Here is a 17,069-nt window from a genome sequence, read left to right on the forward strand (position 1 = left end):
TTATTAAGTCTCAGTGAGACTTACCTCCACAGTTGCCCGACTTAGCATAATTCAGTCAAGTTACCTAACAGTGGAGATGGTGGCACTGATTTCCTACCTGGGAACAGGGACTTGTTCCTAACACTGGTGCTTCCTCATGCTTACCCTACCCACCCACCATTCATTCTCACTTAAATCCTCATAAATGTTCAGGTAATATAGACAGGACAGAGAAGACCCTCTATTAAGTAATCTTTATAAAAATGATGTTCAAAAGCCATTGCTAGGGGGTGCAAGGGTAGTTCAGTGGTAGAATTCTTACCTGTCATGCAGGAGACCTGGGTTCGATTCTCGGCCCATGCACTTCCCAAAACAAACAAGCAAAAAAAAAAAGAAAAAACAAACAAAACTCAGCAAATGGTGCTGCAATAATGAGATACTCATATGGAAAAAAGAATGAAATGTGAACCCTGCCATACAGCATACAAAAAAAAAAAAAAAAAAAGCCATTGCCATGGAAGTTGAAATGTGGTGAAAATAATGGGTGGGATTTTATTCAAATAAATTATCATTGCTATTCAGTAAAACTTCAGTATTTCCCAACAAATTATACCAGGTCGTGTATATAAACTAGTCACAGAGCTTTGATTTCACCTTTCTATCAGGGAAATTGGTTTATCTCAGAGGAACATGGGCTTTGGGGCCAGCAAACCAGTATTCTTCTTTTGCCACCTATTAGGTGTGAGACCTTGAGGCTTAATTTAATTTTCCTCCAAAATGGATGTAACATCTGATTCTCAATGTGGCTTGTGAAGTTTAAAAGAGATAATGTATGGAGTCTTACCAGTAGGTGAAATCCTGATTCATGTTATTCATCACTTATACATTCATTCATTCAATCAAAAGAACATGCAAATAAATAGTGGGAATTCTCAATCTTGGATGCTATTATGGACATGTGGAAAAAATGAGATGGGGCATACAGCAGTGAATGGTCAGCTGTATTGATATGTAGGGTAGGCACATTGTGGAATGTTTCACAGGAAAGATGTTTGTATCTAGAAAAATGATAGGTAAAAAGGACATGCTGGCCACTTAGAGGTAGGATTTGTAATACAAAGAACATCCCAAGCACTTAGCTCTCCTCTATTGAAAGCTTTAAGCTTAAATATGCTTTCCTTCCGTAGTCTTTCACTGCAGTTTTCAGGATTCCATCTGGCTGACCTCTCTGTCTAAGGAGATGAATCAGCCAAGCAATGGTTCCATGTAGTTAGTATTGGTGACACTAGCAATACATTGTCCATGTAGTTTATAATATGGAAAAGACAGAACATCTTCCCAAGAGGAAGATGTTTGATGTTTTAAATACCAGTAGGGCGGGTCACGGTGGTTCAGCGGGCAGAGTTCTCACCTTCCATGCCGGAGACCCGGGTTTGATTTCCGGTGCCTGCCCATGTGAAAAAAAAAAGTTTAAAAATACTAATAATTATAGCAATCAGGTAGCTCCTAACACCCACTGCAGGTATTGCTTAGACATTACTATCTGGGAAAAAAAAAAACCTTTATGTCTGTAAGTATCTTAGTAGAGTAAAAGTGTAATTACTTGTTGTAAAAGGCCCTGTTTGTTCCAAATTTACATTCTAGAAGAAACTGCCTGTGCTTGTGTAATGTAAAAGGATTTAAATTCTCTGAGAGCTTTATGGTAACTTTTGCATTTAATTTAAATGTCACTAAAACTTTAAAAGAGATATTATTGAACAGTTAAGGATAGAATAATAAAGCCAATAGTTATAAGGTAGTGATTAGTAGAGTAAGATTACTGCATATTTCTTTATTTTAATTATAGCGGCTGGGCTAACGGGGAGGACACTGTCAGGGATTTCACTTACTCATTAATCTTGGTTGGTAGCATCCTTGATCCTTACCAGGAAGAACTGTTACTTTCAAAACAAGTTAACAATGAATGTTAAAGGAAAGGATTAGACAATTTGCACAAAAGCAATATAATTAGCAAATAAGCATACAGAAAAATATTTCTAACTAATAAAGAAATGCTTGTTAAAATTTATTTTTATTATAACATCAATGCTTGTGAGAATGTGAAGCTGGTACAAATCTCTATTTTTAGAAGCAATAAAATGATGCAAAGCTTTTTAAATGTAATATAACAAATTGAGAATCTAATAAATGTTTCCACTTCTAGGAATGCATCCAAAGTAAATTGTCAAATAAGAAAAAAGTAATTGCTATTATTATGTTTATTGCAGCATTGTTTGTAATAGTAAAACAATAGAAATAACCCAAATATCAATAAGAAAATGATGGTTAAATAAATTATATTTTGATAGGAAGTAGCATTCTATAATAACGAAATAGTAATTATGGCACACCTATCGGAAGTTCTTTGAATTATAATGTTAGGGTAAAAAGTAGGATATGAATTTATTCTTGTTCTGTGTATATATAAAACTATGTGAAGCACATGTGTATATTTAGTCAGTATGATGGAATTAATAGTGCATACATTTGCCAACACAGGTTGGGTTTTAATTCTATCTCCACATTTGCAAGCTGTTGACTTCTGACAAGTTATTTAAGTTCTATTCATTTTGTTTTCTTATGTATAAAATGGAAATAATCAGAGCTATCTTGTAGGACAGCTATAAGAATTAAATAACGAAATGTCTGAGAGAAGGTGTGCCTATTTGAAAGTATTATGTACCCTGGAAAAGCCATGTTCTAATCTTGATCCAATCTTGTGGGAACAGTCTTTTCTTTTAATCCTGAATCAGCACTATTAGGTTGGAATCTTTTGATTACATTATCTCCACGGAAATGTGACACACCCAATTGTGGATGTGACTTTTGATCAGGTGGAAATGTGCCTCTACCCTTTCCTGGTGTGTGTTGATTAGTTTACTGAAATCCTTTAAAAGAGGAAACATTTTAGAGAAACCTCAGAAATGATAGCACCGATGGAAATGACAAGAGCCTCAAAACCAACAGAAACCTCACAGCAGAGCTGACAGAGATGCAGACACATGGAGAACACAGAAATGATGTTTGAAGATCCTTGGAGCACAGCAGATCTTGCCATGAGATGTTAAGCCGGAACCTGGAGAGAGACACCAGAAACAACAGTGCCAACAGCATGGGCAGAGTCCTAGGGAAACCACTGAACAGGCCTGGAGAGAAAGCTAGCAGAAGTCACTATGTGCCTTTCCATCTGATACAGAAACCCCAAACACCATCGGCCTTCTTGAACCCAGGTATCTTTCCCAGGATGCCTTAATTTGGATATTTTCATGAACTGTAAACTTGCAACTTATTAAATTCCCCTTTTGTAAAAGCCATTCCAGTTCTTGTATATCGCATTTCGGCAGCTAGTAAATTGAAACAGAAGATAATGGAATTATTATCTTCTCTTATTTTGACTTCCACTGATTTTATAGTGTGGTTTTTGCAATAGACAGTATACTTTCATTGGATATTGGTGAGCAAAGTTATGTCATACACAGAAACATTCATGTGGCACTGATATTTGGTTAACTAGAATGATCTCAGTAATTATCATTATTTAGTGCCAGATATCTCAAAGTACACACTATGCTAAATAATATTAGATTATTAAGCAAGCACATACATAACTTTGCCATGTGGTAAGCACTGTTCTAACCACTATGGTCATTGAATCCTTATAACAACCTTATTAAGAAGGTGCTATCCTTGTTATTTCTTTCCTTTTGCTTGCTTTGGGGTTAGTTTGCTGTTTTTTCTCCAGTTCTTCCAAGTGGACAGTTAATTCCCGAATTTTTGCCCTTTCTTCTTTTTTGATATAGGCATTTAGGGCAATAAATTTCCCTCTTAGCAAAAAAAAAAAAAAAAAAAAAGGTGCTATCCTGATTATACCAATGAGAAACTGATACAAAGAGAGGTTTAAGAAACAGTACTAATTTCCTAGGGCTATTTTAACAAATTACCAAGAACTAGGTGACTTAAAAGAATTGACATTTTTTTCTTTCATATTTCAGGAGGCCAAAGTAAAAAAACCATGGTGTAGCCAGCACCACACTGAAGGTTCTAGGGGAGAATCCTTCCAGATGCTAGTGGCTCAATGCGTTATTGAGTTTGTGGCAGCAAAACTCTAATCTTTACTTCTGTTGTCACATAGTTCTACCCTCTGTCTCTCCTTCTCTTATGAAGACACTCATCATTGGATTTAGGGACTACTTCAAGCCAGGATGATCTTATTTAGAGATCCTTCTACATCTACGAAGACCAAATAAGGTCATACTGACAGGTTTCAGGAGAATTTCATTTACATATCTCTTTTGGGAGGCAGCAATTCAATCCACTACAGCAACTTAAACAGGGTCACATATATGTAATGGAGTCAGGATTTGAACTCAGGCAATCTGGTTACATGATCCAATCTCCAGAACACTATGCTACCTCTCATGTGAATGATCAAAACATGTTAGTTGAACATTTGTGGGGCTTGACACTGTGAGAGATTCAGGAAACAGAGGACACAATCCTTAGCCTTAAGATCATTCTCTAGGCCTTAGCTACTTTCCCTAAATCCCGTTTCCTCAACTTCAGACAAATGACATCACATCACAATTAAATGCTATTCACCAGGAGACACCTCTTCTCACCCATAATATTTGTTTTGGCTTGCTAAAGCTGCAGGAATGTAGTATACCAGAAATGGATTCCCTTTTACAAAAGGAATTTATGAAGTTACAAATTTACAGGTCTAAGGTCATGAAAATGTCCAAATTAAGGTATCCAGAAAAAGATACCTTAACTCTGAAGAAAGGCCAATGGCATCTGGGGTTCCTTTCTCACATGGGAAGGCACATGGCGACATCTGTTGGTCCTTTTCTCTTGGGTTGGTTTCTTGGCTTTCCTCATTCCTGTGGGTCCTTCTGGTTTTTCCCAGGGTGTTTTCCTTCTCTCTAAGCTTCTATCTGCTCTGAATTCTCTCAAAATGTCTCTCCTTTAAAGGACTCCAGTAAGCAAATTAAGACCCACCAGGAATGGGCAGGGTCACATCTCTATGGAAACAACCTAATCATAAGGTCCCACCCAACAAGATTGGATTAGAAGGACATGGGTTTTCTGCAGTGCTTAACGGTTTCAAAGCACAAGGACCAAGGTTCTAAATTAAATCTCTGCTTGGTTTTTGGTGAAGATATCAGTGTTTTCAAAGTCTGAGTTGGAAAGGCCTAGAGCTTTGCTAAGGTATCAAATGCTCTGCAGACATTTAACTTATCTTTCCCTGATACATATATCTTATATACACACATCTTCATATACTGCATGCATGTGTAACTAATAATTATGACCAAAATTGGTTAAATTTGTACACATTCAAATACATTGTATTCTGCAATTTAACACATAGGAAACCTACAACGTGTTAATTTTGGTTGTTGGATGGTTGTGGTGCAGTTCTGAGATAAACATTTCTCCTGCCATCTCTTTCTCTGAAGAATATTCTGAAATTGCAAGGCAAATTCTTAAAAATCTCAAAAATGTTTACAATTTGGGAGGTGATATGTATCGTAATAGGTAAGAGCAATACCTCTAGAATCAAACTGTCCAAATGCCATTTCACAGCTATTTACCATGTGACTCAGGGCAATTTTCTGAATGTCTCTGTACCTTCATTTCCTCATCTGTCAAATGAAAAGACTGACATATGTACCTGACAGAATCGTGAGAAATAAAAAATGTAAACATATAAAACACTTAGAAAAGCAATTTGGATAAGTACTCAATATATGCTAGAAATTATAATTTTTATTGCAACTATTTATCTACAAACTCAGTTTTTCTTAATGCCATGAAATCAAAACAAAATATAGGAATATATTGAATTCAATGGTTGATATACAACTACAACTGGAAATCTCGTTGTTTTTAAGTTTTTGTGTTCATTAAGTAGCTAATTTGTTCATATTGCTTAATTTTATTAAAAAAATGTATCACAAATGCAGACTCTTGAATAAATGTGTACTAATCAAATACCACTTCTCTGATTTATAAATTGGGCTCTGTATAAAATTTTGTTGTGAAAAACTTTCTACTAATTAATTATTTTTAATATAATACATTTTTTTATGTACTATATTTTCTCATTCCAAGAGGGGAAAATTACCTTTTCCAAACATTTGTTTCATGTCTGCCTGCCATTTACGTTTGAATAATACATTCTGAAGTGAAAGTATAAGAAAATACTAACTTCTTACCTGGTAGATCGCTGTGTTTTGTTGGATGATTCTACTTATAGCCAAAAAATAATGATTTAATCTCTAATTTCAAGGTTAGTTCGTTTCTTGACATTACAACTGAATAGAATGTGCAAAAGCATTTAAAATAAATGATCCATGTTTATCTTTTATTTCTTTTCTTACAGTCATTCCCAGCACAGTACTGCAACTCGCCAGCCTTCAGTGACTCTCCAACGGGCCATCTCCCTGGAAGGGTAAGATTAGAATATACTGGAGCCTCTTAAATGAAGCTAAGCTGCATAGCCTCACCTCTTTGAATATAAATTTCTTCCTTCCTTCCTTCCTTCCTTCCTTTTCCTTCCTTCCTTCCTTCCTTCCTTCCTTCCTTCCTTCCTTCCTTCCTTCCTTCCTTCCTTCCTTCCTTCCTTCCTTCCTTCCTTCCTTCCTTCCTTCCTTCCTTCCTTCCTTCCTTCCTTCCTCCCTCCTTCCCTCCCTCCCTCCCTCCCTCTTTCCCTCCCTCTCTCCCTCTTTCCCTCCCTCCCTCTGCCTCATTTCTTTCAATCAGTAAATATCAATGAAGCGTGTGTTCTCTGTCAATACTGTAGATTTGAAGTGAAATAAGATACCTTCTTAGCCTTCAAAGGGCTCAGTGTCTACTGGGAATGACAAAAATACAAATGCTTACTTGCAATGCAATATAGGTATATGCAAGAGATATGTATAAGAGATTAATAGAGGATCAAGGAGGGGTACTTGGCTTAGACTGGGCATCAAGGGAGGGTGGAGAGCAGATCAAAATGGTTTCAGAGAGGATATAATTCTAGTTCTAATTGATGTGTGAATATTTGCCCAACAGACATTGCAAGGAAGGGCACTCTGGGCAGAAGAAGGAGCATATGCAGGCACATGTACATGTGAGCAAGTATATGGTACAAAAGACCACTGCGTGTTGCAGTGCTATAAACAAGATGTGTGAGGCTGTGGGGCAGGAGATGAGAATGCAGATGTTAATTGGGTTAGTGTATATGCCAAGAGTACTTGTTACTTTGATTTTCTGATTCCCCAATGAAATAATTGGAAACCAGGAGGATGGATCACTAACATGTCTTTCCACTTGTCTTATAATTGCAACTGGTTTAATTGAGAATATTTAAATTAATTAATATGTAAACCTGAAATCATTTTTTTCTAGTATCTTTTACCAACTGAACTTTGTTCAACCCTGCTCCCCAATGGTGACTGCTCCCATAATGACATTTCAATTCATATCTCTAACTTTAATTATTTAACCTCTCCATTTTAAAATGTCAATCTCTTATTTCAGTCAGACTCCCATCCCTCCTTCAAACACAATTGAATACAATTCCACCACGGTGACCTGGAGTTCATAGAAGTATGGTCCACTCTCGCACATCACCCTTTGGATCTTCCCTTTTCTTTTATTTCTCCACTGGCAGTGTCGGGGCAGAATGCAGAAAGAGGGAAATGGCATTTTCTTCCTATTCTTCTGTACCTGTCCCCTTCTGTTGTTTATCTCTAGTAATATAGCCAGGATGGATAGAGAACCAAACAGGCACCAATGCCATAAAACTCAAGTTCAAGCAAGTCTTCTGGTCATGTTGAAAATCCCTAGCAGCTTCATGCTGCAGTTTTCTGATGCAGTTACAGCTTTGCCCAAGTTGCAGTGATTGCTCATAAACCCATGGTCCTCCTTTCTCATTTGTCCTCAGCACCTCAAGTATGAGGCCTGCAGGCCTGAACAACATGTATCTCTCCTACTTCTCAAGCAGAACGTACTAAGAATGTCCTTCCCATGCCCTCCCTGGCCAAGCTCCTCAGCTTTTCTCCCAAGGGTTCTTCCCCATCTTCAGTGACAACAAAGCAGGCCCACAAAGTGCATCTCTAAGTGGATATCCAGCCTGAGAGAATCTTCACTTAGTCTTTGCTCCCTGAGACAGCACAGACTCTAGAAGCACTTTTCTTGGAATGCCCTTTCTTGCCTTCAGCCAAGGAAACCCACTGAAATCCTAAACCCATGGAAGAGAGAGGGAGGGACAGCAAAGAATGTGGCCTTTCCGTGAACAAAGAATACCACCTTCTCTTTCTAGTCTTCCTTTTCTGTCTTTGGTGGCAAAGACTATCAAACCACTGTAGTCTAGAAGGATTAAAATAAAAGGAGGGAGGAGAGAACTAACTATGAACTCAGCACTAGAGAATTAGGTAACTTCCTCAACAGGGCAGCATTTCTATAATAGATATTCTGTTCTATAAACTAAAAGAAAAGTTCTCAATCAGTACCACATAGCATCTTGTCAGCATATGCAAAGTGGTCTAGAGCATGGACGCTAGCCAGACAACCTGAGTTTAAATCTGGGCTCAGGCACTGACTCAGGCACTTACAATTGTGTGGCCGCAAGTTATTTGACTTCCTTGTGCTTCAGTTACCTGTAAAATGAGGGTACTGTTAGTGTCTACTTTAGAGTGTTTGTTCAAGAGTTAAAATGATATCATCTTTTAGAATAGTACTGGCATTATATTCATTTATACATATATATGATATAGTCGTTGTTATTGTTATTACTATTAAATCTAATTTGTATTTAATTTACCAGGCCTGAGAATTTCTAATTTACATTGAATAAGGATTTGTTAAAACAGTCAGGAACTAGGATCTTTTCTATATTTGGGGGAGCCATATGTAGGTAATATTAATTTGTGGAAGTAATCCAAAGCATTGTTTCAATCTGATTCATTTCTGAGTTAATAGTTACATAAAAATATTCTTAATTACCAATATTATATTTAAATGTTTATTAAAGATTTTAAATAATAACCTAAGGCTTTTTCTACACTTCAGCTTCTCCTTAGCTCTAAGAGAAAGAATGTAGGACCAGAATAAGAAATGCAATTATATTTCTGGTATATAAATCTCTCGGAAATTTTAAAGCAAAAATTCCCCTAAAACAATCAGGAGGAAATAGTCTCCCCTGTCTATGAACATTCTCCTATCGGGTTGGATAATGTTCACTAATTGGAGCCAATGCCAGTACCAGTTGGAACAGTTTTGTGGCTACATCCTCCACCCCATCACCCTTAACTTCCTCTTCCAGGGAAATGGCACAGTTTAGAAAAACTCCTCCATAAAATGCAGTGCTGGCTACATCCTCCAAAGAACTGTGGCCAATTTTTAATTCAGCATGTTAAATAGGATATGTAGAAATGGAAAGACCCAAGGAAAGGGCATCAGAATTAATAGAGATGGCACAGCATACCAACTAAAATATTTTAACAGGGTTAAGATTTTTTGGCTTGAGTAATGGAACATCCAGTCCTTAATAAAACTTTATTACAATAAAATGTACAACTTGTTGAGAATAAAATATTACAATTTTGTAGGTATTCCTTTGAAGAAAGGCACAAGAAATTAACATTTACTGAGAGATTATTAGGTGGCCAGGCTATATGTATGTCTTCTTTCTATCTATCTCTATTAGTCTATCTCCCTCTCTCTATCCATCTTGCCTGATTTTATTCAGCAAATAGTCTTTTTTTCTAATCCTTTCTTTTCAGAGAGGTTGAGTAATTTTCCCAAAGGCAGTTATGTGAAGTAGCTCAACCAGAATTTGAAATAAAGTCTGACTCCATTTTACCACTCTGTCCTTGATAACATGGTATGAAAAGATTTTAATGAACTGGAGAGCACTAGTCACACCATTCAAAAACCATATTCAGGCTAAGTTGCACATGGTAAAGAATTTCCTATCCGAAAAAATGATGAAAGTTGGTTCAGTGGTAAATTGTCACCTGCCATGTGGGAGACCTGGATTTAATTCCTGGCCCATGTACCCTGCACGCCCTCCGCTCCCCCCCCACCCAAAACAAAGATAAAGAACAAGAATTGACTCTAATCCTGAGAAATCATTCCCCAAAATAATCTTTGGATGGTAGGTCTATGTTTATGCTATATGGCTGAGGGTGTTGTTTGTGGTAGAGGTGAAGATTTAAGAGGTGTGGGACTGAGAGCAGCCCCTGTGTTCTACCTCACCTTCTTTGTCCTTACGATTGTCTATCTTCCTTGTCACCTCTCTGGATGGCTATCATTCTACATTTTGGTCATTAGCAGGAAGAGAACTTCCTCCGGCTATGCTAAATGATTGCATTTCCTTCTAAAGCTATTTCCAATCCTTTTCTTTCTTTCATCTTATTAGCAAAAGCTTATTAGCATTATACTGAGTTTTCTACTTGAGTAAAATGAACTCTGTGATGGACTTAATCACCAATTCTAGTTCTCTGATGAAGCCAAAAATGTGAAGCTTACTCTAACTTAAAAAAAAAAAAAAAAAAAGAATCCCTTTCTGAAAAACAACAAATATTCACCTCTTCATAGTGTTCCATTGTCCCCATTGGAATGAAGGAGAGTTCCTCCTATCTAGGGAATAAGCAATATAAAAAATATTATGTTCCTTGCAATAGTGGATGAAAACTGACTCAGTAATTGAGAAACTTTGAATCCTGGCCTCTACCATCTATTGCTATTGGCCTTTACCTCTCTAAGCATGTATTTATTCATCAGCCAAAGGGCAAAATAGCCTAGATTAGGTTGAAGACCCACTTTGAATACTTGTTCTTAAACACATAAATATGTATTTGCCTTTATAAAACATTTCTGAATATAAAGTAAAACATTTGAAGTAGAAATGATTTTGCATGGTTGCAATATTTAGAAGGCAACACCTGTGTGATTCTCTTCAAAAACCGGAACACTAAAGGTCATGCTGTATGTGTTCACCTGGCAGTCAGATAGATAGACAAGGTGGCATATAACCATTGTCACTGAACGCAGCTGGAAAGTTATTTTTCATATTACATAGGCCAATGAGTCTTTAGCAGGATTCCCATTAAGGTGTTACACTGCTGAGTGTAGACAATCGACTGAAATTGAAACTCTATTATGTCAAAAGTCAGCTTCCTAATGTTCTTGTGAAAAGCAACTACTTAGGATATCTTAAAAAGGAATGTAGTTTAAAAGGTCATATGTTTGTATATATTTTTTCATGTAAGTTGCTATTTATTTGACCTAAAATAAGTGGAAATAGTTCAAATTTGCAATTAATTCATGGAGACAGGAAAACTGTCTAACTGATCCTCTACCATAAAGTCACTGCTTTTTTAAAATTAATAACTGACTCGCCTATAACTATGCCAGACGTATTAAGGCAGGATAACCTCCCCATTGACCATGTGAGCTCCAAGCTCAAGTTAAAGTTGATAGATGCAGCGCACACATCAATCCCCTCTTCCTCCTGAGACCCCATTAAAAGGAAGGTAATAGAAAGTAAGAAAAAAAATAAAATAAAAAAGAGGAAGCTAATATTAAAAAGGGACAATCCCATAATAATAAAGGATATAGGAGGGGTGTGTCTAAGGCTGAAAGATTTCAGCACATTTCTGGAAGGCAGAAAGAAGATGAAACAGAAAAAAGAAGTCCCAGCCTAGCTATGGAGATGCTGGTTGGCTGCAGGGGACATACTTTATTCTTGGTGACCCACTTCACGCGGAGTTGTGTTTCTGAGAAATGCACAAAAGGAAAACCCACAAAAAGCCCCACCACAGTGCAGCAGACATGTTTTCAGTGGCCTCCAGCTCAGAGACATTGTCCTAGTAGGGTCCATGAAACTCAGAGACTGCAGGGGAGTGACAACAGACGGGTCTGAGAACCAACTAGGTCTGAACACGGGATGAAGATGCCCCACTGAACATGCACACCCCTATATTCAGAGTGAATGTCCAGCAGACACCTGCCACCCCACCAGAAAAAGGAATAAAGCAGCTTCTTCTCTAAAGAAATGGAATCCTTCTGCTACGGAACCTACATAAAGTTAGGTTGAATGCTAGCCCCCACAGCAGAGACTTTCACAATGTGCCAGTTGGAGGGACAGCTCGGGATTTCCTCACCTAACCTAAAGCCTTTCAGTTAAAAAGCCTTGCCTTTATGCACAACACTTCCTGCCAGCCTTTCCACCATTTAGTTCTTCAAGACGGACAGTCATGTCACCCAATATTTTAACAAAACCTGCTAAATGACAGAGACAAGATTAAACACACGTACACAGGAAAAATCTATCCTCATGGAAGCAGAAGTAATTCTGAAAACAAAATAAAATTTCAAGGAATACTCTAGCATCGACATATTTTTTTAATAATATGGGAGTAGCCACTAGAATGAAAACTGAAATGATTTAAAATGATTACCTCTGGAAAGTCAAGTAGGATTCTCAGGGGAAAAGACACGGATTTCTGAGTTCCGAGCAATGTGTTTAAAATTAGGCAAAGGTAAAAGAAGAAAGCCATGTGTAAAAAAAAAAACTAGAAGTGCTTTGCTAACACTGCTAAAATGGAGTGTCTTCAGCTACTCGAATAGCTCTCTTTCATTCAATAGATGGCATGCATTTGCTTTATGTTAACTTAGAGGGTTATTTTAACAATTACATAAAAGCATAATTTTCTCATCACTAACATTTCTACATCAATGAAATAGCTACCCAGGAAGGAACTAACTTTTGGAATAGCATTTCACAAGAAACTGGTCCACCACCTTTAGGGATATTATAGAAGAATTCTTTATGGAATAAATGACTGGTCTAATCAACTCCAACCAAAAATCTTTTCCAAGTCCAGAAATCTATGAGTGTCTAAAGGAGAAGCAAAAAGTGGGCTTGTCTGTGAAGAAATATATCTAAGGAAATCCATCCTCTCAAGTTAACAGGTCTGGGGTAATATCAACTGTCTCCATAGGGACAGCTGTATATCTATTTGGCAAGAGACCCCCACCCTCTCCAAACTGAGACCGTTCTCAGGACTCCAAGCTCTTGGTATTACCACTGGTGCCAGGAAGCTTCTAGTTTCCCATGTTGGGCCTGAGCAGGGTTCCTTTCTAAGGAACATTCTAGGGACTGGAATCATTCCCTCTCGTGTAGTCTGTACAACTCCTTCAGTCTGTGTAGCTTTGGTAGTTATGTAGTTATTTTCGATTAAATATTAGATAAAATATTAGATTCAATATTTAGATAAAATATTAAGATATTTTAGATTTTGTAGTATGATGCTGACTTAAAAAGAACTCATTCTTCTTAGTCTAAATGCCCAGATATTTGGTTTAAAAATGTATAGTCATTGTAGAAAGTTGAAACTTCAGTGACCTGAGATGCAAGAAAAGTGGGTTCTGCTCTTCTCAAGGGTTTGGATGTTCTTCATAATTCATCCCAGATGAAGGACGTATTAACTTTCATTGAAGAAGCCTATAAGAGACAGGATGCCTCTTAACAAGTTTTTTTTATGTGAGATGGTTTCATATTAATTTAAACTTTATGAATTTATAAAATTATTACCCTACAAATGATATTTCAGGGGCTCTGGCTTCTGTGGGAATTATTGCCCCTTAATAATTACATGCACTTTAAAATTAGCCTGTGCAGATCTACCATAAGCGTCTAGTGTAGTCCTGGAGACTGTTTTAGCAACTGGTAAGCTTGGAAAATCACATTTATTATTCTGCTGCATCTCTGGTTATTTGCCTGGAACCAGAAAATAGGAGCTGCTACAATCTGTTAGGCAATAATGGCTGAATAGAGATCGTTTATTGCTCTGTGCAGATAAAATATGATGCTATGAGTTAATATATGTTAATATTGTATGATACCTAGTACCTAGTTTGCTCCCACTAATATCATTTACCTGATATCTTGCAGTTTGTTGTCTGGTCATCTAAATGCTGAGAAATCCCCAAATGCTTTTAATCTTCTACAGAACTCCCTGGTCTTTTTATGGTAGTTAAGGTTTGGAAGGTGACTTTCTCTGTGAGGTAGGATCAACACTTGTATTTCTTTGATTGCATGAGTGAATAGATGCTGAATTTATTTTCCATTGTGAATAAAGTATGCTTTTATTTCAGGAAACTATTAAAAAGGAATTCCTAAGCAAGTTTATTCTCTTTAGTGACCCCTATAAACAAAGATCAAACAAAAAAAACCCTTCTTTCTAAATCATTTTTTCCTCATTGTGATAAGCATATGTATATGTGTAACTAAATTATCACTCAACTATATGAAAAAATTACTTCTAACCAACTACAGCCTATTGCTTGAATTACTTTTATCTATTTGTAAAATAAAATTACTAACTTTCATTTAAAAAAAAAAAAAAGAAAACTGGGTTTTACTTCCAAATTTCCCACTTCTTACTGGGTGATTTTGAGCAGGTCTGTTACCTCAAATACGAAGTGATGGGGTTGAGTTACACAATGTCTCAGATTCCTTCCATGTTTGACTAGAAGTTAAACATTTTATAGTTTCACGAGTTCTTAAAGAGATAAAAGTTTGACTTCTAGACTTGTAGGAATATTCCCAGATCTGGGATTAAGACATTTAAGGGACCTTTGGCTCCAGGCATCTGGTGCTCAAACAGTAGGCTAAAGTTATCTCTACCCACACACATAGAATGGTTCACCCCTAAGGATTCATAGTAGACATGAATGCTGTACATTTTCCGATGCTTTCTTTTGCTTTCTGAATTCAGCCTGCCCCTCAGAAGCCAGGACCTTGTGTTCTACCAAAGTTGTCTCCCACTTTTCATACTTGAAAGAGAAGCTTTGTTCAGGTTGTTGTTTCTGGGGCCACTAGTCAAGGTTCTGGGTCTTTGTTTACCACAGAAATGTAAGTGATTTTCCTAAAACAGAGGGGCAAATTGGGTTTAGGTGAAGAAGATTTTTATGCATATTTAACATATATTAAAATAGTATATATAATCATCACCCTCTTCTTTATTTTACTCTCTTGCCAGCTGAAGGGTATATTTAGGGAGAATATGGGAAAATTAAGGAGAGGAACAGATTTGGTTTTTAGAACTGCTCAAAATAAATTAAACTTCCTTCCCCTCTAAAAACATTTTTGCTTGTGACTTATAGTCCAGTGAAGACAGACTAGCCTCTTGGGTGAGAAGGCTCTGGGTGAGAGCTACTGCTACTGCCAGGCCACCTGCCAGAGGGCCCCAGCATCTTGGAAGGGCACAGGAAGTTATAGCCTCTTCTCCCCTGGAGGATGACCAGAGCAGCAGATAATTTGGGGTCATCTCTATTCCCCAGTTCACGATCACATGGTCCCTCTTGACTTCTTCTCTTACATATATTACTCCCATATCTGCTCCTAGTTCAGCTATTGTCCGTTTTCCTTAACCCCGTTCCTGTTCTTCTACTGCTTCTTTTTTCCATTTCCTTACTTGATAAAACATCCTTTTCTAGGTCTTGTAATCTTTCTTCCTTACAGATGATGGAGTTCAGAATATAAGAAGTGTCATCACAGCCAACTCCCAGGATTACCAAAAATTTGTATGTTGAAAATGCTGAGTTTTCAGAGAGCTAGGACATATTTAAGGGCCACCAATGCATGAGATTCTAATTCTCTTCTAGGGCCTGAATTTCTAACACCATCTGCTATTGAAATAACATCTGTGGGGGAAAGAAGTTCTGATTTCTTGTATAGGACAGAGTTTTCCAAATTTGGAATTTCAAAACTAATAAAATTTCAAAAATGAGTTTGTGAAATGACATAAGGAATCAAGATTTATGTTTTGCCTCATAAGGACTTCTACAAACTTTAACCACTATCATCACTATTATTCCATAAAAGAAAGACTTCCTTAAAATGAAGAAAACAGGAAGACATAAAATAAACAATATGGAACACTCCATCAGAAAGGTAGGCAGTTCAGAGATGCAGACTATAAAATCCAAAAAGAACCTGCTTTCTATATTCAAAGTAACATTAAATATTGAATATTATATTTTAATTTAACTGTAGCTGAAATTGTGTTATGTCTCATATGGATGATCTCAATTGGTTCTGGTGATGATTATTATTGTAATATACAGTTATTATCCCACTTGGGGACCCTGGGTTTAGAGAAGTGAAAGGTGGTACCCAAGGTCACATAGCCATTAAGTGGAAAAACTGGGATTTGCGCCCTCAACTGCCTCCCCGGTTTTGTGGATTTTCTTATTGTACATTGGCCAAGTAAGAGACCTAAGTAAAACACTGAAATACAAAGTGGAGCTCAGTATGATTTCTGGGGCTTTTGTGGGTTTTGTTGTTGTAGTCATTGTGGAATAACCAGTTTCATAAGAATGCTAGCAAACATGGAATGAACACCTAATGTGAATTCTCTCACTTTGAAAATAAGCTGAATAGAAGAAGTGGAGGAGTAATATTTCTGTACCATTGGTTTCTATGTTTCCCAGCAGGACTAGGAAAAACCCAGAAGCAGCAGATCAGGAGAACTGGCTATCGAGAGCTGTTAGGCTGTTCAGTTAAGTGACCCTATACACCAAGAGCCACGTAATGTCAAACAGAATTTATCTGGGAGGGATGCCACAGAAGGTGCTGGGGAACTCTTCCTCACAATTGAGAACTGCTGACCTAGGGAGTTTGGATAAAGAGTCCTTATTTTCTCTGCATAGTTCAGTCCTATCATGATTGCTTATCATTGCCCTTTCTTGGAAATCTTTTTACTTTTTAAAAAGCTGCTTTAATAAAGGCCTCAAAGTAAATTGTATATAAACTTCTTCCGTATTACTATATAATCAAACCTGCCCAAAACAGTGGGCAGCAGAATACTCAACTAGAAAGCCACTCTTAATCAATACTCATAATTATTAATGTCATAATAATACACTCATTTCTTCATTTTAAGGAAGCCTTTCTTTTATGGGATAATAATGATGATAGTTGTTAACTGAATGAAATAGCATTGAAGAGCTAGTTAATATACAGAATTAACCAAGGAGGAATGAGAAAAGCA

The 17,069-nt window shown here is 37.0% G+C and overlaps 1 protein-coding gene across 12 annotated transcripts in view; it reads left to right on the top strand.

Moving 5' to 3' along the window:
- DLG2 (discs large MAGUK scaffold protein 2) overlaps positions 1-17,069 on the top strand; it is a 2,206,106-nt gene that overhangs the window by 1,786,054 nt on the left and 402,983 nt on the right. For all 12 annotated transcript variants that reach the window (XR_013156681.1, XR_013156683.1, XR_013156682.1 and 9 more), the window contains one exon: positions 6,404-6,472. Coding sequence is in view for 9 of the 12 variants with exons in the window: in XM_077113416.1 (XP_076969531.1) it covers positions 6,404-6,472 (69 nt within the window). In the remaining 3 variants the exon portion in view is untranslated. The remainder of the gene's footprint in view (positions 1-6,403; positions 6,473-17,069) is intronic.

The sequence above is a fragment of the Tamandua tetradactyla genome, chromosome 8, assembly GCF_023851605.1.
Source record: "Tamandua tetradactyla isolate mTamTet1 chromosome 8, mTamTet1.pri, whole genome shotgun sequence".
Classification (NCBI taxonomy): domain Eukaryota; kingdom Metazoa; phylum Chordata; class Mammalia; order Pilosa; family Myrmecophagidae; genus Tamandua; species Tamandua tetradactyla.